General features: G+C 35.1%; 1 protein-coding gene across 1 annotated transcript; it reads left to right on the plus strand.

Annotated features, from left to right (window-relative positions):
• The first annotated feature begins 141 nt into the window (after positions 1 to 141).
• Ae2 (anion exchange protein Ae2) lies at positions 142 to 25,474 on the plus strand. Its single transcript, XM_077445630.1, has 14 exons — positions 142 to 236; positions 5,192 to 5,396; positions 9,429 to 9,527; positions 10,717 to 10,946; positions 12,411 to 12,567; positions 16,534 to 17,263; positions 17,367 to 17,778; positions 18,871 to 19,051; positions 19,100 to 19,312; positions 20,962 to 21,221; positions 21,533 to 21,747; positions 22,654 to 22,862; positions 22,997 to 23,167; positions 25,400 to 25,474. Exons 1-14 carry the CDS (start codon positions 142 to 144, stop codon positions 25,472 to 25,474), a joined length of 3,252 nt encoding a protein of 1,083 aa, XP_077301756.1.
• The last annotated feature ends 250 nt before the right edge of the window (positions 25,475 to 25,724 follow it).

Consider the following 25,724-nt stretch of genomic DNA (forward strand, 5'->3'; position numbering starts at 1 on the left):
AATGACGCAGGGCCGGCCGTCGTCGCCATACCCCATCGATTGCCAATTCTCCACCGTCATATTGGGCCAATATTTGTTGGGGTACGTCCAAACTGAGAGTGTCCAACGGGACACTCGCGGACGACACTCCATGCTGCCGACATGGACACCAACATCGCCGAGGAAGACGAGGACCCAGCGTTGGAGCCTCCATCTCCGTCGCCACCATCATCCTCCATCCTGAGCACGGATCCTGGGTAAATGCGCTCGGTTCGACGGTTCATTTATAAATGATCGGGCGCCTGCGCAGCTCTGCTCGATCCCCCACATACCATCCTCATCCTCCTCAGTGTGTCCTGTTCGGAAGTGATCTTCCCATGTGGTAATTTACTATCGTTCTGGTGGCAGCGCGGCTCGGCCGCACCACAACTTACCATCCGTTCCAGCGGTATGTTGTATTTTTCACGTTCAAAGTCCGATTGACTCATGTGTGCAGTGGTGTAGTCGGGTCAGGTCGCCGCCCTGTTACTTCTTTTTGAGCCAGGTCGCCGCTCTGGCACTTTGATTGATATGAAATTTGTTTTATAAGTAAAGTTAAAAAATATTTTGGCTAATATCAATAGCACCAGAGACGAGAAGAATAAGAGGCGACTTAATCGTGTGCAAGTGTAAGAAATAATAAATTATAATAGGAAGTGTAATTAATCTTAATCGATGTGTAAGAAGTAAGAAATTATCATCATAATTGTCATATGTCCACACTCATTACGTTCAATGAAAACACTCTAAGACTGCAAAAAGAAAAATTACGTCTTAATGTGAAACGTAAAGGAGGAAAATCAGAGATTCCTTCTTTTCAAACAGAGTGGTTAAAGTTTGAAATAGTCTTCCCAACAATGTATGAAATTCCGAAAACCTTAATATTTTTAAAAACAAGCTAGAAGTTTTTCTTAAACTTGAAGATTTTTGTAATTGTTCTTTTCCAATGCCTTTTCTATATTTTTGTTTTCTTTTAGTTACGATATTACCGTCACAGATATTTTTAATCTCTTTTATATTTTGGTATTTTCTCTTATTTCGTATATTTTTTCATGTTTAATACTAAGGTAATAACTTATGATCTAACTTATAAACAAAAAACTAGTGTTTTCACCCGGCTTCGCTCGGTATTTGTAATATACACCACTTAAATATGGCCAATCTAATAGTAAATATTTTATTTAATTCATTTGAATTCATTTATTTTTTTATTAAATTGAACGTTACGGATTTTACGAATCAAACAAACATACAGACAAAGTCTCTTTCGAAATTATATATTAGATTATAGTTATAAAGCTCTCTATATCTTACCCGGCTTTTCCCGGGAACATTTTGGATTTGAAGCGTATCGTTTTACTGATTGAAAGATTTATAGTTAACAAACAAATTCAAAAGTTTATTTAATACAAGTGGTGCTACCCGGCTTCGCTCAGTAAATGGGAAGGATTCAAAAAAACCTTCATTTGTTTTTTTTATTAAATTTATTAATTAAATCAAAAAAAATATATATTACTTAATGACCGACCATTCACAAACGTCTTTGATCAATTTATCTAATCAGAAACGAATTACACACGTTGTTTCGGTTTTATATATGTATAAGATAATATATAATAATTGGATATACATATCTCATCCTAAGATCGTTATTATGACAAGTTCAAAATTTGTTTATGTTTCCATATTACATCACATTTTTAGACGATAAAAGTAATTGTCCACGTCATCTTATGGACCGCAAAACTTACGGTAATATTATTAAAGAACTTTCATTGAATTATTTTGTAATAATATTATATAGTTAAATAATAAATGATGCAACAACATGCTCGGTTCTCGGATCGACTTTTTATTAAAAATTCAATGTTGATCCTAGTTCACTGTTTTTAATAATAAAATTCAAGGTTAATACGTACCCTTGAAAATTGCATATCTATTAAATATTTGAATTGATGACGAATATCTGTGAAAGTTTTAGCTTTTAATCCTATATATGTACATATATTCAATGGACAAACTTATACTATAATATGATGTACATATACCAAATTAAAATTCTGGGTATTTATTAACTTAATAAATTTTGCACACTTACGGATACTATTCAAATTTAAACGATTAGTCCAAATATCATTTAGTCATTCGAACTTGTCATCCTAAAACGCTGTGAATGACAACGTCTTGAACAACGCCGGTTGGATTTGCCAATAGCTGAGGTCAGATAAATAAACAGAAACACAATTAGAACCCATCATTGAATAATTTGATTGATATAATAATAACGTACATACATATATTATACATATGTATGTCGAGTCCGTTAATGTACAATTTTTTTATTCAATATAAATTATTATAAATTTAATTATAAATTATTATGAATTTAATTATATGTATATATACATACATATATCTAGATTATATTGTGTGTGTGTGTGATTTTTTATTTTTCGAAATGTTTCTCGACAAGCCAAGAAACTTTATATTTATAGGTGTGGTGTTTGCTTTACTGTTGTTAAAATTTTGACGAATCGTCTTGCTACTGTGCATTTTTGTAATTTTTCACCATCTTGCCAATTATACCAGTACTTTTGCTAAAAATATACCATCATTAAACGATTTGTTAAATGATTAATTTGGCTTAAGAACAAAAGTTCCTCACAATAAATTTTTCACCTTTATTCATACACACATACATATATTACATATGTACAATGTAATTCGTCGTTGTAAATTGTGTTTCGACATTTTCCGACTTTCTTACGAATTTTCCGAAAGCTATCTATCCGAACTGAAAATAAATATCAATTATAAGTCGTCATTTTTGATTCTTATTATTATTAACAAGAGAATTCTAAGCCTAATAATTATGTATTACAGAAAAGTATATACATATGTATATAATTTACTTTTCACAAAAGAATTAGTTATCGCACCACAATTTAATATAATATAATACACGACCATGACCTGTCAAGCAATATTTCATCAGCGCACATACTGAATTTCTACAGCAGTGTTTCGCAAAATGTGGGTCGCCATTTAATTCCTCGTGATTTTACTACGGGTCTATCAATTTTTTTCCAATTTAAACATATATTATATTTTATGAGCTTCATTCACGCACATACTTCATGTATCCGAATGTGATATTTCTTTACCGAATTGGAATCCCGTCCCGGAAGAAAATTTTGAAATCCATAACCAAAAACAAACCAAAACCAAAAATTTGTTTTTGGTCAGCAATTTGTCTGTCGCAACGGAGATCCATAAATTGTCTGCCGACATATAGAGTTTTTGTTCAAAACGCAATGCAATCAAACTTTCACTGACTTAAAATACACTTGAGCCACAAAACAATCACATTTTTTACTGGAACCGAGACAACCCTTATAAAGTCAAAAATTATGAAAAGTCCATATATTTTTATCTTTGAAAATTCACTAGATATTTAATTAGTATTTTAAAGCAATTTGCAATCAACAGGAAAAATATCTGAGTATTGATTCCAAACTCACTTTTGGCACAGCAATTACAGATTTTGAATAAGAGACTGCAAAAGCAAAAAATCTGTAAAACTTATTGACGCAAGGATAAATACAAGGATAGGATATCACCGAAAATACTCCAGGGGGTCATTTTTGGGACTCTACATATACCATGAATATGGGATAGGGTTGCTGCGTTTTTTTCGCATGTTTAAAAGTATCCAAAAAAAAATACGTACGACGTGGTACTCAGTGTGTTTTCGCCCTCAAACTAAGAGGTCATCATAGTACTGGTTAAGAACCCAAGAATGCATCCATGGTCTTAGCAGACCTGATCTGTGAAAAACACCCCCAGCTGTCTTATTTTTTCTTACTCTACTTACAACTAGTTTGTCCTTTTTTCTAGTATAAAAACTATGTTTATCTCTATTCCTTATTATATAATCATCAAAGTACTTAGGCAATAACTTAGGATCTAACTTATAAACAAAAGACAATGTACTAATATTTAGACTGATTCTAATACTCATCCATCCTAATTCATTTAACATACTTCTAACACTCTTAAATCTACTCACATTCAAAATGCCTCTCATAGCTTTATTCTGTATTTTTTGCATTTTTTCTAAATATTGACCACTAAACAAATTAAGCACCGTGGCACAATAAACCACATGTGGCAAGACAATTGAATTAAACACTAAAATTTTAATTAATAATAACAACAACTTACGTGTTTTATATTAACACTTTGTATGCGGGCAATATTGCAATATTGCGGGTAATTCTAATCGAAAAAATCGTAAATTGAAAGAAAATTTCAAAAAAAATTTGGAAACTTTTATAAATGTTTTTAAATTGAACAAAACTTTGAAACCTATTGTTTTAAGACATCTAATAAGCCAATTAGTATTTTAAAATAGGGGTTACCAACCATTTTTATAACCACAACCAGAATCATATGAAATGGTTAACCGAGAAATTGAAGTAGTAATAGTAGTAGAAATTGTGTGTAGAAATGAAATAGTAGTAGTAGAAATTGAAGTGAAAGTAGAAGACCAATACATGAAAAGTGATCATGTAATGGACAAAATGGTTGACGACAATTCGCTGCATTTATTTTTTTTTTATAAGTTGTATTTATAAAATGCCATAAATCTAGAAAATAAAATTACTTTTGTTTCATTTTTGAGAAAAACTATATATGTATGCCTTGCTGTCAACCGGTAGTTTCCAATACTGAATCAATTTTTCTTTCTCGGCGAACGAACTCTATGTTGGGAATCTGACATAGAGTTCGCATCATAAGTGCGAGCAGTACTCGCGGCAAAATATATGCGTGCGAAAGAGACATCCATACGTTCGACGACGATACAAGTTCGAGTGAACATGCGGTCAAACAGTCACGAATTTCGTCGAAACGAAAAATACCGAAATCTAAATGAGCATGCAACGATTTGTAGTGGAGCGGTCTCGAACCCGTTTCCGTTGAGCTTATCACGGATTTGAAATTCGCACATATTTGTGAATAACATTTTTCAAATAAAGTTTTAAGAAGTTTCGTCTGAATATACATATATTAAAAATGGTATATTTTGAGAAAAGATCAGACATCGCCACGAAGCTGTGGTTGTTGTTCATATGTATGTAGTTTGTTTTGTAACCGATTGTGTTTGTTGCAGAATGAGTCGATTCGCATCCCAAGCCCGCAAGTACTCCTTGGCCGAAGGACCCCAATTCAGACGTGGAAGGCGTGTTTCCGTGCAACCGGAAGACGCGTCCTTGGCGGAAGCTGATCGCGAGGATCTGGACAGCAGACGTTCAGACGATCCTCGCGCCACCACAACCACGGCATCTCGACGAAGACCCGTAGCCAAACCAAGAAGGGTATTTTGACGTGTTTGCGCTTTGTACACAAGGAGGCAACCAGTGTCAGCATTTTCCCGAAACAATGTTGCCAGGAGTTATACCTCGATAATTACTTACATACATACTATGTATATATAAAGTATCGTAGGGAAATTTATATGGTCTAAAGTCTCCTGTCAGAATTTGATGATTTTATTTGACTTGGTTTTTGGAATAGTTCCACTCACAATATTGGGAATAATCCAAGTCCTTGCTCTTAGTTTTTAATCTCATTCATAATTGCGTTAATAATGCACTGGTTAATAAGTCCTTTCATACATATTATATATATAAACATATGCTTCATTACATGGCAACATGTTCAACGCGGTTATATCATATGAAGCAACTAAGCTCGTCATCGAATATGCAACTCAAACAATATAATTTTACACAAGATTTTTCATTGATAAATCATTTAATTTAAGAAAAGTGTGATGATTAATATAATACACGTATGTATTTATGTTAATGAAACGATAAAGTTGAGGAAAGTTATACATACGTATGAACATTTTTTTAGATTTTTATTTATCGATTTGAACATCTCAGAATCGATTAATATTTGTATGTATATGTGACAGCCGAAGTGTATTCTCAGTTGTAATATATTCAAACTGGCGTTTTAGGTCATTCATATTCGAATACAATTCAACTAGTAAATTATATCTCTACAAGCGCAAATACACTTTCAACATTGTGCGCCAGTTGTAATATAACAGTTCACTTTTGACAGCTCTGATTTTTTATAATGCAATAATGCCGTAATATTTAATACCGTATTACTTACTAACTCTAAGATCTAAGATCTTCAAAATAAATAAAAAATATGACTTTCTAACTCAATTTTCTAGTCGAGTGACGTTTTCACGAAAACCTAACCTCTCCATCTTACCTGATACCAACTTACAGTTGAACTGTATTTCAGTTGTAACATATTTTTTTACCACTTGGAATGTAATTCGCCATATGAATCGACTCACGTGAGTCAGACGGAATATATTCCAACTTATCGAGATATATTACAACTGAAAATACACTTCAACTATAACGGCAGTTGGTACCAGGTTAGATGGAATATATTCCAACTAGTTAAAATATACTACAACCGGTAGATACACTTCAACTGTAACATACACATCGCTAATGACGTCTACTTGTAATTAAAAATATATAAAACTACTTGACTGCGACTCATAATGTGAACTGACCAGTGGCGGCTCGTCCATATAGGCTGCGGGGCTGCAGCCTCCCAGTACAGTACAAATAGCTGCTGCTTCATAAATGCTGCATTGTTTGTAATTGGCCAGGAAGTCACATTGGAGTTTACCTGTAAGGCCTTCCTGGTATATATGTTAAAAAAAAATGCATGCTATTTTCGTCTTCCACATAGGCTGCGGGGCTGCAGACCTCCCAGTATAGTACATATGCATGCTATTTTTGTTTTCATTCGATCACCAGTTTGGTTAACGAGCTACTACAGCCTGATTAATCTCTGCAGCCCCCCCCCCCTTTATGAATTCTCACGAGCCGCTACTGTTCAACTGATTATAAGTCACCAGGGCAAATGATCATTGTTTTTTTAGAAAATGTCTTTCTCTGTCCATTTATGTATGTATTTAAATATGACTTATTTGCTAGGGTTGTCTAAGATCTGAAATGCGACATATTATCAAATAAGATTTTCCAACGTTGAAATTGGTGTCGATTTCAAGTCAAAGTGATCACATACATGCAGGTATCCATGCTTTGAATTCTCCAAAATGTTGTCACTTTTGCAGGACGAGAAGACTTGCGGCTGTGAGAGTCCCTGTCTGTGCCAGCAATGACCATATTTAACTAATCTCTTTGGGGCGAGCGTTTTAAGACAGCGTCGCCCAACCGGTGTTTCGCGGACCGATGACGGTCCGCGAATCGTCGACTTCGTCTTGAAACAGCCTGTGGCAAGTCTCCAATTTTGTCTTTGTTGTTGTCAAAAAAGGATGTTTATGTACAATCAGTCCCCTTCATTTCATACCATAATATCACACTGCATAGTAGCAAAACAGTCCCACCTTTCGAAACATGATTGTTTTCAAAATTCAACGATTCCCATCGTGACAAAATTAAAAGGGAGTGCATTTAAAAAAAAAAACAAAACTATCTTCAATCGTAACGATTTTTTTTTTGTTTCTTTTGAATGCATGCAAGTATTCATATATTTTTTTTTATCTGCGGCGCATCTTCTGTTACATATCAGAATGGTTCTCGCTTTGTGGGAGAATTTAAATTTTATTAGCATTCAATAGTACAGAGTATTCAGTTTTACGGTCTTTATTTTATTGTTTTTGATGGTATAGAATGTCACAATTGACAATTGAAAACCTTTTGCTTATACATAGCATTTAAAATTAGAATCTCTTTTGTTTATTATCCACCTAACTATGATAAAAAACGAAATCAAATTACACCCAATTAAGCAATACTTTATAATTTTTAAATAGATAGAACAAAAGGCTAACTCTTAACCCTTTGAATGCTAAACAACGATATATCGTTGTTAATAAAAAGAAAAAGCGAGAGGTGCTAACAACGATCTTTGTTGACGTCTTAATGGTAGTAGTATATAGTATGAAACATTTCATATACATTTTTTTCTCATTGGGCGCATTAGGCACTCCCGTAATGCCAAAATGGTCTAAACTTAAATTTAAATAAATAATGCAAAACTTTTTCTTTGCGCTCGGGTAGTTTTCTACTTCTACTATTTTGTATCTGTAATAATATAGAATATAGAATAATAACAAAACGAATAAAAAATCGTCATATTCTATTATAGAGGTCATGAGCCGTCGTGTAATTAAATGCAACCAAAATGCACACCAAATGGAATACGCGTTGAAAATAGATCACAAATTCAAAAACTGACACTCCCTAGTGCATCTCACTCGCACGCTCGTATTTTACAACTACGAAAGAAAAAGAGTACTACCAAACACGCGCTTTAAATTTATTGTTTCAAATATGGCCAATGAAGTATGTACATATGTTAGTAAATAATACTCTTTTTTTTTCTCTTCAAAGTGTATTATAAATGTTAGCATTTCTCGCTAGGATTTTGGAAAACATCGTAGCAGCCAAAGGGTTAAACAATATAATTTTAGCGAAAGTGGTCCTGCTAAGCAATGTTTATGTACATTATTGTATTTATTTCGTTATTATTTGACGATTTTTAGCCAAAAAAAAAAACATCATTTGAAGGTAAGTCTCTTACATTTATGTATATTATGAAACTAATACTCATTCGAAAGCAAATAAAACAAAAATTCTCCTAAGCAAAGTGGGTCATTCTATTGTATTCACTTTCATTTGGGTTACGATGGCCTGAAAATTGGCCCTAATTTTGGCGTGCCGCTAATTTGAATAGTTGGAGAAGCACTAAAATGTACATTTATACGTATCATACATAAATATATACGTATGTACATAGATGGGACTAGCACACACTATCAGTTCAACACACAAGAACACCAGCCAAACTGAAAAATCATTTTGCATGAGATGTCTACTCTATGTGTTTCGATGTTATGTAGTACATATATGTTGTCTCTTTCCGAGAAAAAAAAATATCTATCTTCAGAGTATTTCTTCAGTTGCAACTCTCCTATAATTTCGTACTTTCATAATTGTAGCTTCAGTGCAATGCTATGTAATGAAGTTTCCATGATAGGTACATACTTCTCCCAAGGTTTTCATTCCCCCGAGCTGGAGGGGGATACTACACTGCAATGATTTGGTAAGTACATACATATAGCATGATTGTTTTGATGTGATAGCCTTTCAACGACCAAGCCAAATAAATGTACAATGAAGATGGCCGATTTCAACTTCATATGTCGCAATCATAGGAAACTTCAGATCCACGGAGAACGCTTTCAATGTTTATTACACTCGCTGTCTCTATGTGTGCGCATGGCTTTACACGTTTCGCTCTTCGGTGCATGATAATGTGAAACCTGCTGAACTTTTCAGATGTCGGTCGCTCCACACATCGGCATGGAGCATATGGATCCCAAAGACTTCTTCTCACTGACTGGTCAGAAGAAGATGATCGATCGCACACCACATGCGGTATAGTAACGACTCAAAGTCAGTGCTGTCATCCAGTGAGTTTCCTGAAAGCCATTGTTCAAAAATCAAATCCAGAAATATCTTCTTATGGTGCGTACGCACCAAGCCAACGAACGGCCCACAGGCCAACTTTAAAAACCAGTAGCGTACAAAATATCGAAATAAAAATTAAATTTAAAAATTGAAATTAAATATCAAAATTAAAACTATTATTATTATATTAAAATTAAATTCAAGTATCAAAATAAAATTATAATCATTATATTAAAATTAAAATTAAATATTGAAAGTTAAAACAGAACATGCACAATTTAAATAAATTTTCGAGATTGACCTAAAATTAGATCATCAACAATCACATACAGGTAATCCTCGACTTAAAATGTTTTGACTTACAAAGATATGCACTAAGATCGAAAAAAAATCAAAGAATTATTATTTTTACTTCCCCGTAAAGCACAGTTACTGAGAATATATCATGTATTAGTATGGGTGATCCAACGACAGTTGCCGATCCGTTGCATTGTTTTTTTTCTACAATTATTTCTCTCGTCGAAATAAATCAAGTAATTAAATCATTTCAGAGGTAAAATTTATCGGATAATGTGTGATTATTAATTTTATTTCGACGAAAGAAAAAAAACCCTTTGACAAATCACCGACATCCGACACCGCGTTTTTTTATGAATTGTTTTTTTTTTATCGATCATCCAAGTGGAAATACAGTAACATCTCGTGACGACTTTAACAATATTTTTTTTCGCTCGTACGCAGAGAAATTATAATATTTCTCTGGTTTTAAATGCGGTATCGTCGTAATTCAAAACATTGTTGTAATTCAAAACATCAACGATGATCTAATTTTAGCTCAATCTCGCTCTTTAGCTTGATTTTGATATTTAATTTCAATTTTAAAATTTAATTTTTATTTCGATATTTTGTACGCTACTGCTGGTTAAAAAGTTGGCCCAAAATCGTCGTTGGTTTAGTCCGTAAGCACCATTAGAAGTCTTAAATAGAATTATCTATATACATATATGGTTGATAGAATCGTTTTTTTTATATCTACAAAAATAAATTATTAGAGAAATTTCCACGTGGAAACGCATCGATGACATCACTGAGTTCAATGCTCTACATATGTACATTGGAACTGTTGAGCTTTTATCGATCGGGTATGTTGTTCCAGCTATTCGTTCAATTGAACGAATTAGTGGAAACTGGGGAGGAGAAAGAGTGGAAGCAGACAGCTAGGTGGATCAAATATGAGGAAAATGTCGAAGAGGGATCTTCTCGTTGGGGAAAACCCCACGTGGCATCTCTATCCTTCCATTCCCTGTTGAATCTGAGACGATGCATCCAATCGGGTGTTTTGATGTTGGATCTATCCGAAAAAGACATGGCCGGCATTGCTTTCAGGTATGTACACACACGAACCTATTATTCTCAAGTGCAAATATAGAAAAGGTTGGACCTTTCAAGTGAATGTGGATAAACATACATAAACTAACCACTATCACCTGTCAAAGTTAGCCTGCAGTGTTGATATCGGTTGAATCAAGACGCAGACACACTGAATAGTACGGCACGGTAATACCCAGGTAGACTCCAGCTGGGATGGGCATATCCTCGTGTCATTGTTAATTCCTACGATCTTATTATTCAGGGTTGTGGAGTCAAATCAAAATTTACCAGCGCTGACTCTGACTTTTTGTTTTGATTCTACTCTGACTCCGACTCCAACTTAAATGATTTTAATCAAAATAATAGTGATATACAAAATATAAAAAAAATGAAGGAATTAAAAAATCACTAAAAATTGACATTTAACTCAATTCATCGAAAATTTGGTTAGCAAGGATAAAATATCACCGAAAACACTACAGGGAGTGATTTTTAGGACCGTATACATAGATGTATAATACATAGATCCGCCCTCACGCTTTATACTGGTCTCCCTTTTGGCGCATGCAAAATACATGGCGCATGCACACTTTCTCTCTGTAGGTAGTTAGCTTCTAAGTAGGAAAGGTCGATTGCGGAGATCTTGTCAATGGATATGCGGAGATCTTGTCGTCACTAACTGAGGGGTGTGGGGGGTTTAACTAGCGGGGAAGTGAAAAAAACGCCGACCGCTGCATCGTAGGGAAAAAACCTTTTTTTTTCCCAACTTCCCCGCTAGTTAAACCCCCCGCACCCCTCAGTTAGTGACGACAAGATCTCCGACCAAAATCACGCGTCAGGGCCCATCTATGTTTATTATATATCTATGACCGTGCACAATGAATATAATAATAATAATAACTTTTTTTATTTTATACGATAGGGAGAATAGTGTGCAATCCCCATCGTCCATATAAATAATATATAGATAATAAATACAATAGTTTTGAATAATAATAATAATAATAATTCATTAATCAATCAATTAATAGTCCATTAATTCCATCCATCGAACATACAGTGAAGAGTGCAAATGAGAAGACGCGGCAGCAAGAAGACAATTAAACAATAAAAATACAAGAAAACGTAGAGAGGCTGCTCTCGTCCTGAGAATGGCCTCATATGTGCTCGGGGTGCGGCATTTTTTTGCATGTTTAAAAGTATCTAAAAAAAAAACACGTACCACGTCCCACTCAGTGTACTTTCGCCCGAAATCTACTTACTACATATGTACTGAGTAGTAGTACTTTTGTACCTACTTATACCAATTATAACTTCAACGTTCAATTTAGTATAACCAACTTTCATATGTACTTGCATCTTATGTATGTACATAAGTTCATTTGCCGTGTTTGCAGAGCTTGACATGACTGTTCCTGATGCACTTTTTTCCTGCTTCAAATCAATTTTCCGATTTTTCAAAAATAATTTCGCCCTCAGAATTGCCGAACAAATGGCCATCGACGAGCTGATAGAAGAGAATGACAAGAGTGCCGTGATGAGGTGCTTACTTCTACGTCATCGGCACGTGAACGAATACCAGGATCGACCTTTCAAGATCAACATCCGACGAAACTCCACCTATGCCAGTTTACAGGTACTGTACCATAATATTGTATAAGAATAATATTGGATGGGATCGAATGATAAGAATGTTATTATTGAATAAGTCTTACGCTTACTTATCTACTACAATACATGAAATATTACAATATTTAATATTTATAACTAACACTGTGAATTTTTTTTATTCACATCGCAAACTCATGAAGGAGAATGAGGTTAGTTTGTGCATACAAACCAAAACACATAAATAATGACCATTATTTAATATGTAATGATTTTAAATTGACACATTTTATTAAGAGTATCATCAATCAATACACATCGAATATTTTTCTACGTCTAATTCAACTTTTTTTTGCATTTCTAAGCGTCGATTAAAAATTATTACATTATTGGGTGATACATACTATAAAGTTTAATCATAGCTATTTATAAGTAATTTTATACTATTCTAAATTTTCAAATTAAGCCCATATTTGTATATTTATATAATTATATAAAATATGTAATGTTTCAAAGTACTTTTTACATACAACTTAGAATTTAGACCTACATACATATAATATACTGTATGACGATTGTAAATACAGGGCTACTGAAAATTTATCAATACAAGTGTATTTTCTTTTAAAATACATCCATCTGGGACAAGTTCTTAAGCAACGGCCTATAGACAAAGCGATCTGTCGAACAATCAGTTCGGCAATTTATTGCCGAAAATTATGTATAAATATATGTACATATGTACATATGTACATCACTGGTCGCCACGCGCACTTTTTTTGGGTGTAGTTCATTTTTCCGGGATTAATAACAAAAATTCGTTTATTTTATCGAGGTAAGCCAGTTATCAATAGAATTTTTGAAGAATAGTCGAAATATGATTTTTATATGTGGAATTTTATTTAATTCTCATATAAAGACAATTTAATATATTATCCCTATTAGTTCAATTCAGATTCGTGTTAATACGAGTAAATAATAGTACGAGATATTAACTCGCAATTTTACCGATTTAAAATTCAGCACACTTCCAATTAACCCTTTTAAACGAAAACAAAAAATAATTTGGCTAGATCATTATCCCAATAAACATGTTTCAATAGAAAATACTCAATATAAAATAGTATTAACAGTGGGATAAAATCCCAAGTGAAAATACGTACTTTTGACTTTTGATTTGAACTGGACGACTACTTAGAGAGATTTGAAAGCTGAAAAGTACTACAAATGAAAGATAAAATACCTGACTATAGATTCCAATATTCATTTTGAACAGAAAATGTACAGATTTTGAGACATCGACCGAACAACACCAAAATATAGAAAAATCGCGCGATTTAAAAAACACATATGTATATCTCCGAATCTCGAGCCAATCAACATTTTTTATTACCAGATTCGTGTTTACTGGGCATAGATCTATAAGAAAAGTAATATCTCGTCTCTGAACCATTTTTCGTGTCGAACAGTGTAATCAGTGCTGGTTTTATGGCTGGCCCGAGGCGCCAAGAAATATAGGGCGCCACTCGATGCGCCAAAGGCGCTACAAAATTTAAAATTAGAGCGCCGCGATTATTTTTAACTCCAACAGTGGGGTTGGAAAACCTTGTTAACCACTTTTCTTGCGGTCCAAGCCCGGAAAAAGATGGATGGTAACCAATTTTTTAATATTTTTTTTAGGCACGCTTAGAAAAAAATTGTCCGAGGGCGCCATAGTAAGGCCAGCACTGTTAATAATATACCATAAGTATTCATTGCAGTTATTTCCTATCAAAAGATGCGAGAACTATATCTTTATTAGTCGAAAAGAAAAAGATTCACGCCCAAAATATAAACTACGCCCGAAAAGAGCCCACGTGACAACCACTGACATACATAATATAGGCCGTAGGAAAAAAGATTTTGAAATTTTGTTCATTTTTTTCCACAATTGCGTGTTACAAAAGAGTACGAATCACCCGACCAGACCAGGAATCTGTACGACAGACGAATCCAGACTCCGTTAGTCGAATATACCTACATATATCCCGTTGCCGGTTTCAATCTTTCGAGTAGTAGATTTTTGTAGTGGAATTACATACATAGAATAAGTTTTGCAAATATACATACATACATATATACGAATTTATGTAAAGTGGCCGTGGGCACCGGAACGAATGGCGGAACGTCGCAGCACAGTTGGAACATTTCCGGAACGGCTTAAACCAGTTCGAAAGCAAGAGCACCAAACTTCTGGATCTCACGAAATGAGCCGGAGGCATACCGAACACACCATTGTAATTTTCAACAGTTTCGAACTTACACACCATTTGTTTATTGTTTTTGATGTGAACGTTTTAGTTGAGACAACTCCACGTTTGACTTTATGTACTCAATAGTTTGATTTAATAATGATAACATCAATAGAGATCGACGTACTCACAAACACACGAGATGAAAACTGTCGGTGGGTGAAAAATTTTCATATCCGAATGAAAACGAAAGTCATTTGTAGGTTGTACTTTAAAGGGTTGAAGTGTCGATGTGTTTTTGAGTATGTGCGTCACAATTAGATGCATGATTTTCACGATTTTATATCTTTCCTTTGTCGCCATCATGATTAGATACAATTTTTAGATGTTTAATTACATTTCCGAGAAGCCTTTTGTTGGTGATTTTTTTTTGTGTTTTTGTTTATTGTGTTGATTCGTCGTATGTATGATGTGTGGTTTTATTCACACATGCATAGTACTTGTCAAAAAATATTTAAGCATGACGCTTGTGTGTGCATAAATGTTTTAAAAGTATAAGAATAATCTTGAATAGAAAGAGATACATAACTACATGCAAATCTGAATTATACTTTTGAAACATCTATGACCATGCACACGATTTTTAATTATTGCGTTTAATAAAATATTACATACATACATATTTTTCAGCTATATAATACATTTTACATAGTGTTCAATATACGAGTGTGTTTTTAATGCAAAAGTTTGTGTGATTTTTACTTTTTGTTCTCCTCTGTTTTGCTTCAAATCTTTCAACTTTAATCAGCGGCTCTCAACCTTTTTTCGATAATATTGTGCATATTATACTTTTATTTCAAAAAGAAGTAGACCGTTTTACGTCTCCTGCCTTTCCCCATAAGTGACTTAGCTTGTAATGTTTTGTACGAACATACATCATGTTTAAGACAGTCCGTAATTTTTCAATAATTTCAGAAAATAATATGCTCAATATTTTAAATGTTTCTGCTTGGTAAATTGCAAGGATCTAAGACCCTTCTGCCGCATGTTGAGTACCGCTGCTTTAGATTAAACCATACATATGTATAATATTTTTGTATTTGATTTTATTTTAGGTCATTTTATAACTATTATATTTTACTCGATTAGAACACAATATTTTTAAATAAATAGATCAATAACACATAGTTCACGCTCCTCTTTGGTTTGCACGTTAATTCAACGAAAACGAAGCAATGGTTTTGCCTCCTTTGTTTCAATTGAAGAATTACTATTTTTCGGAATTAAGTACCTACTCTTTTCCCTTATGAAACAAGATTGATTTCAATCAGTAAATACATAGATGTCGAGAGTTTGTCTGAAAACCCATTTTGTCGATTTTCGACGAATTTACGTGCTTCTTGACATCAATTAGATATTAGATACAATTAGTGTTTCTCAACTGGGTCCTGTCTCCCTGAAGATATTTAACTTAAAAAGGGGGCGACAGGTCACAAACGGCTGAGAGATTATGCTTATCTATAATATCTTAATATGAGGTTTCTGATTCTTAAGGGGTTGGCAAAATTACATAAGTGTTGATTTTAAAAACGCTGCCAATAGTTTATTTATGGAATGGGATAGATCACCCTTTGTTTCATCAGTGCATAGACCACAATTTGAATTCCTAATATACATAACACTTTATAATTTCAAAGCTTGCCATAGTCGAATAAACCATCACGATTGTTAATTACATCGATTTTTTTTTAACTGTTTTCCAGAGTTTATCAGACGCTGAAAAGGGCAAATTACAAATAATTCCTATGAAGTCCATGGACGGCGACGACTTATTCAAAACGGAGTTCGTCCGAAGAAAAAGTATGGCCGTTATGGACGATAGTATTAAGTTAGATTTAAAGGAGGAGACGTACACGTCTCAGGAGGACATTAAGAAAATTCCAGAGGATTCTATAATACGTAGGATCCCAGAGGGCTCCGAAGCCAGTTCTATACTAGTGGGGAACGTTTCCTTCTTGGACAGTCCGACGATTGCTTTCGTCCGACTGGCTCAAGGTGTCAATTTGCCCAATGTGACCGAGATAAACATTCCGGTTCGATTTGTGTTTGTTCTCTTGGGACCGGCGAACTCAGAACTGGACTACCACGAAGTGGGCAGGTCCATTTCGACGCTCATGTCCACCAAGTCCTTCTACGAAATAGCCTACAGGGCCGAAAACAGGAAGGAACTGCTTTCAGCAATCAACGAATTCTTGGACGATTCTCTGGTGTTGCCGCCGGGAAATTGGGACAGCGAAGCTGTGCTGTCGTACGACGAGCTCAAGTCCAAATCGGACATGATCAGGAAGCGTAAGAAAGGAGCCATGGATAAACGCATGCACACTGAAGAAAAGGACGAGGCCAGGGAAGCCCTCATCATAGACGATGGTGAAAAGAAGGTGTTTAAACTACCACCTATCGACCCATTGCAAAAAACCGGAAGACCTTTTGGGGGTACGTACGTAAAAAAAAAAGTCGAAAAAAGTATCCACTTCAGTGTTCCACTAAAAAACTCAAACTCTCCAGCCAATTGGTATATTCATTTTATGTTTTTCAGGGTTTTTCAACGATATCAAAAGAAGATATCCCTATTATTTGTCAGACATAACTGACGGCCTGAACGGCCAGTGTTTCGCAGCGGCCATTTTCATGTACTTTGCTGCCTTGTCTTCTGCGATCACTTTCGGTGGACTCATCGCAGACAAGACCAACAACCTGATGGGTATCTCAGAGACCCTCATATCCACAGCTTTCACCGGGATACTGTTCGCACTTTTGTCCGGACAGCCGATGATGGTCGTGGGTACCACTGGACCCCTGCTTCTCTTCGACGAGAGTCTCTACAATCTCTGCCGAAGCAACAACATCGACTATTTGACTCTGCGCGTTTACCTCGGATTTTGGCTGGCAATCATAAGCACGGTGGTAGCCATGTTCGAGGGCAGTGTCCTTGTCAAGAAGTTCACGAGGTACGTACAATTCTTCTGGATCCTCTTGCATTTTGCCCACTCCTCTAACTTCACATTTCTTGTTATTCAAATTTTAAACAAGCTTTAATCTTATACAATTGTATTCATATGTAGCCTCACGAATATACCTAAATCTACTTCAATGTTTGCCAACGTTTTTACAGCAACTCACAGTGGCGTAGCGTGAATTCCTGGTGCCCCCCCCGCAAAATATTTTAAGGCGCCCTACCCCCCCCCCCCCTCCCCATATATTAATATTAGCAAAATAACTTTCCAAATTAATGTCTATACTTTTTTACGTATCGATATATGTACCTATATATCAAAGTGCATTAATAGTTTAATCTGGACGACCAACAAGCAATGCACAATCTGTTTAAAGTAACTGATGGTGAATTTTCCTTAAAAACTTCCCACCTGTTAATGGTGGCAGCGAAAAATTTATAAACTTTATTGGTTTTAATCATATAATTTTGTTTTATTGTTTACACATTGAAAAAATATATACAAGAATAAGAGAATTCTCAGCTAATAGGTTGAAGTGGCACTGACGTTCAAAAGATGGCAAAAGACGGTAATCTTCTAGCCCTATTGGCATAGATCAATTACACAATGAGGATAAATTCAAAATATGTTAATGTATGTACATACACATATAATACAAATAGGTTGAAAAATAAGAGAAGTTTTTAAAAAAATTACGGAACAAATTAAAAAATATGTGAAAAAGGCGCGCTTCGTGGCGCCCCCCAGGTCTCGGCGCCCCCCCGCATTGCGGGGTCTGCGGGCGCGGTAGTTACGCCACTGGCAACTCACTATCCACTGCTGGGTGAAGTTTTTCAAAACACTTTCATACGACTCTGTTCTGAGCAGCACTTATCCATCTAACCCCACACACATTATCTTGGGTACCATTCGAGGACTTTCAATTTGCTATTTCAAATCTCTTCACTGTCTCCGCTATGTGAACCACCCCTATCATATACATACATACATATGTATACTCCTCGCCCATGTCTTTTCTTGTTATGCTGCTCATACAGTACTTCATACTTCTTTGAATTTGCTTATGCATATAGTTTTGCATTTCAGATTCACGGAAGACATATTCTCTTCGCTGATCTCGCTGATCTTCATCATGGAAGCTGTGTCAAAGCTTCTATTCGTGTACACGAAACATCCACTCCTCAGGAGTTACTGTTTCGGTGCAATAGCCGCGTTGACAGGCATGGAATATCCAATGGCTGAACTGTCCGCTACCGATTATCCTCCTGTCAACGGCACCGATGATTCCATCGACACCCAAGACGAGGAGATGCAGAACGACATGATGGCGATGATGATGGGCAACGACTCCTGGTCCGGAGGCAATTACACGGAACCAAATCCCGCCAATTTGATGGAAAACCACTTCACGGTCGAGTTCGAAAGCCAACCGAACACTGCACTCTTCTCGACTCTGCTCACCCTCGGAACATTCCTTATCGCTTACTATTTGAGGATTTTCAGGAATAGCAAATTCCTCGGGAGGGGCGTAAGTATAAATTTACATTTCAATACCAAACACCTACAAATAAACCAACCACCTGTCTACAACAGACTGCTCATTGATAGCATAAAACTTTCGTAATTCGACCATATGTATATAGTATCTGCAGCACGAATAGCTTCTTCAGAAACTAAAAGTAACGTAACTTTCTTTAATGTTCTCTCGACCGTCATTAAAACTATTAACCCATCTCAATATCAATAATATCAGATTTTTCCAAACCTTATCTGCCGTGGTCCCGTGGTCGCCAGCTTCAGTTAACCTGCCACTCTGGCACTTACGAGTGCTACTGTGTAAAGAATGTAGATAGTCAATGGAGGCAGAGAAAAAATATCTGTATTTCCGTATATATATGTACATACCTATAAATGTAACTTTTAATTGGCTGCGTAAAGGTCTCTTTGAGGCAGAATACGCCAGCCCCGGTCTATTACATACAAACATATACTGTATATACAATTCAAAATACACATATTACAGTGAAAGCATACTTCAACTGAAAAAATATATTTTCACTAGCTAAAATATATTTTCACGAATTCAAGTAGTGAAAATGTAAAAAAAACAATGAATTTACAACGTTAACCTTTAATTTAACCCTAACAACCCAATCTTAAATGAATAGGGCCAACCCTTACTTAACGTAACCTATCCAAACCCTTAAATAATACCAACCGCAACAATCTAATCTTAAATGAATAAAACCAACCCTGAAAATGTAACTAGTTATGATTTCACTGAAACGCCAGTGAAAATATTTCATTTCAGTGACGTTTACAAGACATGCTTACATTGTCAATCACAATATGTCAATTCTTTCATTCTTTAATCATTGAATATTTTTTATTAATCATATTTTTGCATACGATATCGATTTCGCATCCGATTCCCTTTTCAGTTCCGTGTCTAGATTTCCGTTTCAGTTTCGGTTCCGGATCAGGATTCCATTTATAGTTCCGGATCCCGATTCATTTTTCAGTTCCGGACCCGGATTCCTGTTTCAGTTCTGGATCCCGATTATTTTTTCAGTTCCGGCTCTCGATTCCTGTTTCAGTTCCAGATCCCCACTATTTTTTTAATTCCGGATCCCGATTCCTTTTCACTTCCGGACCCGGATACCTTTTTCAGTTCTGGATCCCGATTATTTTTTCAGTTCTGGCTCTCGATTCCTGTTTCAGTTCCAGATCCCCGTTATTTTTTTAATTCCGGATGCCGATTTGTTTTCAGTTCCGGATCCGGATTCTTGTTTCAGTTCCAGATTCAAATAAATTTAATAAAAAAACAAATTAATGTTTACTATTACAAATACGGAGCGAAGCTTGATAAAACCACTAGTTTTATACATACCTATATCAAGATGAATATTTGTTTATTTTTCCATCATTCAAAGTTACAGTTTTCAAATCAAAACCACCAATTTTGGTATGACATATCTCATAGTACTCTAACTTACATAGACTCTGAAATGTTTATGGAATTGGCCCGCAGCTCGGGGTCATTTCGTTATTTTTTTTTTCTTTTACTTTTTTTTTAAAGCTTTTACCCACCTGAGCAACGCTAAGCTATTCAATTAATTGAAAATGAGTTGTATATTTAATATCATTATATTTACAAGTTTGATTTATTCATAATAGGTTCGTCGAGCACTGGGTGATTTTGGTGTGCCCATAGCTATCGTAACAATGGTCCTGATGGCCTTTTTCGTTCCACAAACCTACACTGAGAAGCTGAACGTTCCTGAGGGTTTGACTCCTAGTGATCCTAGCACCAGAGGCTGGCTTATACCTCTGGGAGGTTCTGGATCTAACGGCTTTCCAATCTGGGCTGCCTTCGGCGCTTGCGTGCCGGCACTTATGGTTTTCATAATTACATTCATGGAGACACATATTGCCGAGTAAGAGTTTCAATATTTATATATTATTTATTCATAATAAAACTAACCAATTGTGATATGCCTGAATTTGCAAAAGTAATCATTAAACTTCGCGACATGTACAATTTGTGCTCATTCTACTATACATACATATATGATATGCGACTGCCATTGCTCAAATGCTATTTATTTGCTTACACAATTATTTGCAAATTGTGCGATTTTCATTGTTAAGAAAGTGTTTTTGATTAACTGCTCGCTGTGATGAAATTGATATTTTCAGTGATTTCGAAATATTTTTCAGCTTGTTAAATTTTGTGGAATTTTGACAGGTTGATCGTCGACAAGCCAGAAAGGCATCTCCACAAAGGATCAGGATTCCACATGGATATCGTCATCATAAGTTACCTGAACATTTTGTGCGGTTTGATCGGAGCTCCATTTGTCTGTGTGGCTACGGTTAGATCAGTTTCTCATGTGTCAGCTCTGACTATCATGTCCACTGATCATGCTCCGGGAGAAAAGCCATACATCAAGGAAGTCAAAGGTACTTGCTTTATCTACGACCACTTATTTTGATATACTATCTCATGATAGCCTAAATTAAACCAAAGTTCCGGCAACGCTGACTCTCTACTTTATACATAAACATGAAAATGTGTTTGTCGCCTTAACCGCTTAGACGCCCAGCCGACGCGCTGGGCGTACAATTGATACGGCTGTTTGCGCCTTAAGGCGCTTTGGGCAGCTAAGCGGTTAAAAATCTACTGTTTTCAATTAAGAAACGCCAAATTTGGTACACTGTCTATTTGGTACACTATCTTCATCTAACTTTTTAACCAAAATTTCTGATAAAGTTTGTTGTCACCTCCTTTTGTTCAAATTTCATCTGCCGAGTAATGGCGGGCTAATATAATATAAAACTATATTATATAATTGTTTTTCAATTATAGTCTAATAATCCTGGTGAAACAACGGCTGAAATAAGATTAAAGTAGAAGTTATAGATTAAAGTATTTAAAATTGCATACGATATACATACATAATATCCCTGTCAATTCGATGAATAAATTTATATACAGTCATTGAGGATATACAGAATATATTATTAGTAACATTTAGAAGCGGCTCGTGAAAATTCATAGTGAGAGATAAATCAGGCTGTAGTCGCTCGTTAACCAAACCGGTGATCGAATGAAAACAAAAATAGCATGCATATGTACTATACTGGGAGGGCTGCAGCCCGCAGCCTATGTAAACGACAAAAATAGCATGCATATGTACTATACTGGGAGGGCTGCAGCCCGCAGCCTATGTAAACGACAAAAATAGCATGCATTTGTACTGTACTAGGGGGGGGGGGGCTGCAGCCCGCAGCCCATATAGACGAGCCGCCACTGGTAACATTACAGATCCATTTAACACGATTGATAATACAAACCCAACATTTCAGAACAACGACTCAGCGCTCTATTGGTGTCTCTCCTCGTTGGTGGCTCTGTGCTGCTGGCTGCCATCCTCCGTCTCGTCCCACTTTCCGTGCTGTTTGGAGTGTTCCTATACATGGGAATTTCTTCCATGAATGGAATCCAACTCTTCGAGAGGGCCATCTTACTCTTCAGACCCGTGAAATATTTTCCAGCAGTTCCCTACGTCAAAAAGGTAAAATTCCTCAAGCTACTTGCCTATATTTAAGTTATTTTTGGTTCGCGAGAATATATTTTCTAATTGACTTGTGAATTTTGATTGGTGTACTTGTTTTTTCCTGTCTTTTCTTTACATATTCCTGTGTATAGGTCACTCCGATGAAAATGCACCTGTTCACCGTCATCCAAATACTATGTCTCACTCTGTTGTGGATCGTCAAATCGTCGAAAGCCTCGCTGGCTTTTCCCTTCCTTCTGATTATGATGGTTCCACTGCGTTCTCAACTGTCACGCATCTTCAATCCGAAAGAACTCAGAGCGGTAAGTCATACTTTATTTAAAAACTAATCATTTAACATATACATATACATATATTGATGTGGAAATATCAAGTAGAGCGAATACAATTAGACAGTTAGTATCTTGAAAAAGAATTAAATAAAAGCAAACTACATATAAACATACATTGCACATGTCACAATTAGGGTTGCCAACCATCCCGGATTGGCCGGGATTGTTCCGGAATTGGAATCACTGTCCCGTATCCCGGATGAATGCTAAATTGTCCCGGAAATTTTGAGGAAACTATTACATTTATTTTTATTGAAATTGACATCGTGTACATAAATCCGTTGAACGTCCTTCTAACGTATGTACATACAGTCCCAGGACAGAATATTACGCGTTCGCGCCCATTTGTAACGGTTTTAAATAATTCACAATAAGATCTTTTGGAAACTCATCCTTATTTACTACTCTATTCACCAACAAAAAATAATACAAAATTATCCTTCAAAATGTCTTCAAAAATAAAAGTGAAATGAGGGATAAGAGTTTGCTCCTGAATTACGTAAAGCATATACGAGCGTTTCTGCGAAGATTTTTTATTATTTCGTTAACAACACCGTGATTTTTTCTTTTGCTGCAGCTTTACTATATTTTTAGGGTAAGTTTGGTGATTAATTTGTAAAAAAAAATACTTTGATTTATGTTTTAAATTGCTTGTGAGTCTTAAATAGATTTTTTTTAGATTAGTCGAAAAGCAAGTATTATAGCATTAATAAAAACTAGAATTTTTTATAAACACAAAATCGCGACAATAGAGGGTGTAAGTTATACGGCTGTTTGCAAAATAAGGAAACATCTGGAACAAAGTGGCGATTCCACTTCCACTTCCAGATGTTAGACAAGCAAAATGATAACAAGATATGGGCCGAGTATTTCGAGGTGATGAAAATTGTGTCTTTCATTATGTCTATCCCTGCATTAATGCTTACCCAGAAAGAGTATTTAGTCACATGAAGTGTGTGGACGAAGGCCAGGAATAACATGAATATCGACTTAGTAAAGGCGGAATTGCAAATAAGACCTCTTTTACTCTTATGTATATATTTTTTTGTATTCGAATAAAGGAACCAAATTTAACGAGGCGTGAAAGCCAGTTAAATTTTGACAAAATTTTGACAACATGATGACAATTTTTTTTCTAAAGTAATATTTTCCGCATGTAAAAACTATAAAATATGTTCCGAACGAATAAAAAAAAATATATAAAAATTGAGTTTTGAGCTATTTGTCCACCAAAGTTGGCAACCCTAGTCACAATGTCATTTTTTTGAAGATAATATCATTCAAGTGAGCTCAGCAGTTTGTCAAACATTTTCCATCACTTTCTTGACTTTTCTCCAATTTCAATTTCGAAATATTGGAATTGATTTTTAAATGCTTTTTATCATTACGAAATTTTATCTATTTTAATAGTTACTGATCTACTGATCATTTTCTTTTTTACAATTTTAATTTAATTTTGTTAGTAATCATAGTATTACATATGTATATTATTATAATGTTAATGTATAGCATAATAGAAAAAGAGCTCAAAAACCTATTTACAATTCGTATAAAATATACGGCAGGACAAATAAGCGCTAACCAACTTAGCGCCGACTTTTCGGCGCAGACAACTCAGCGCAACGACAACTCAGCGGATGACAATTCAGCGCATGGACTATTCAGCGCAAAAACAATTTTTTCAATAAGTTTCAAATGCGTTTTCAAAAATAATTACTGTATTGAAATTTTTGGTCATATCTACATGATAATTTCATAAATGCGAATAAATTTATTTGATACTCTTTGTGCCTTGAAATATTACGCAAGCAGGGTTTCTCAACTAAGGCCGCAAAAATTTATATTTAAGCAGGGTTTCTAAACCGGGCACAAAGGCACAAAGAGTATCGAATAAATTTATTCGCATTTATGAAATTATCATGTAGATATGACCGACAATTTCAATACAGTAATTATTTTTGAAAACACATTTGAAACTTATTGAAAAAATTGATTTTGCGCTGAATAGTCCATGCGCTGAATTGTCATCCGCTGAGTTATCTGCGCCGAAAGGTCGGCGCTGATTTGTTTTGCGCTGATCTGTCGTGCTACCAAAATATACAATTGGAATAAGCTACATATGTAACACTAAAAATGAAACTTCATGGCATTCTTTGGTGAAATTTTTAATGTTTTAATAAGTCTTTAATGGTATGATTTCAGTTGGATGGAAAACAGCCCGAATTAGATCTAGAAGACGAACCTGACTTCTATGCCGAGTCTACCTTGCCCGCTTAAAATGCAGCAAATGTACACAATAGTTACTCAGATACACTCTGATATTATTGATGAATAAAATGTTATTATATATTTGATGAATCTAAATACCCATATTTTAAGATGTTATTATATTTTAAGAATATATATATATATATATATACATATACATAAACTACTTACACATTTTATATTATTCAGATAATGTTTTGCAAAGTTATTTTTTTAACTGTCTAACAGTTAGTTTAGTTGTTAAAGGTTTTGTTGATAT

Source organism: Arctopsyche grandis, chromosome 2 (genome assembly GCF_051622035.1).
Source record: "Arctopsyche grandis isolate Sample6627 chromosome 2, ASM5162203v2, whole genome shotgun sequence".
In the NCBI taxonomy this organism is placed as follows: domain Eukaryota; kingdom Metazoa; phylum Arthropoda; class Insecta; order Trichoptera; family Hydropsychidae; genus Arctopsyche; species Arctopsyche grandis.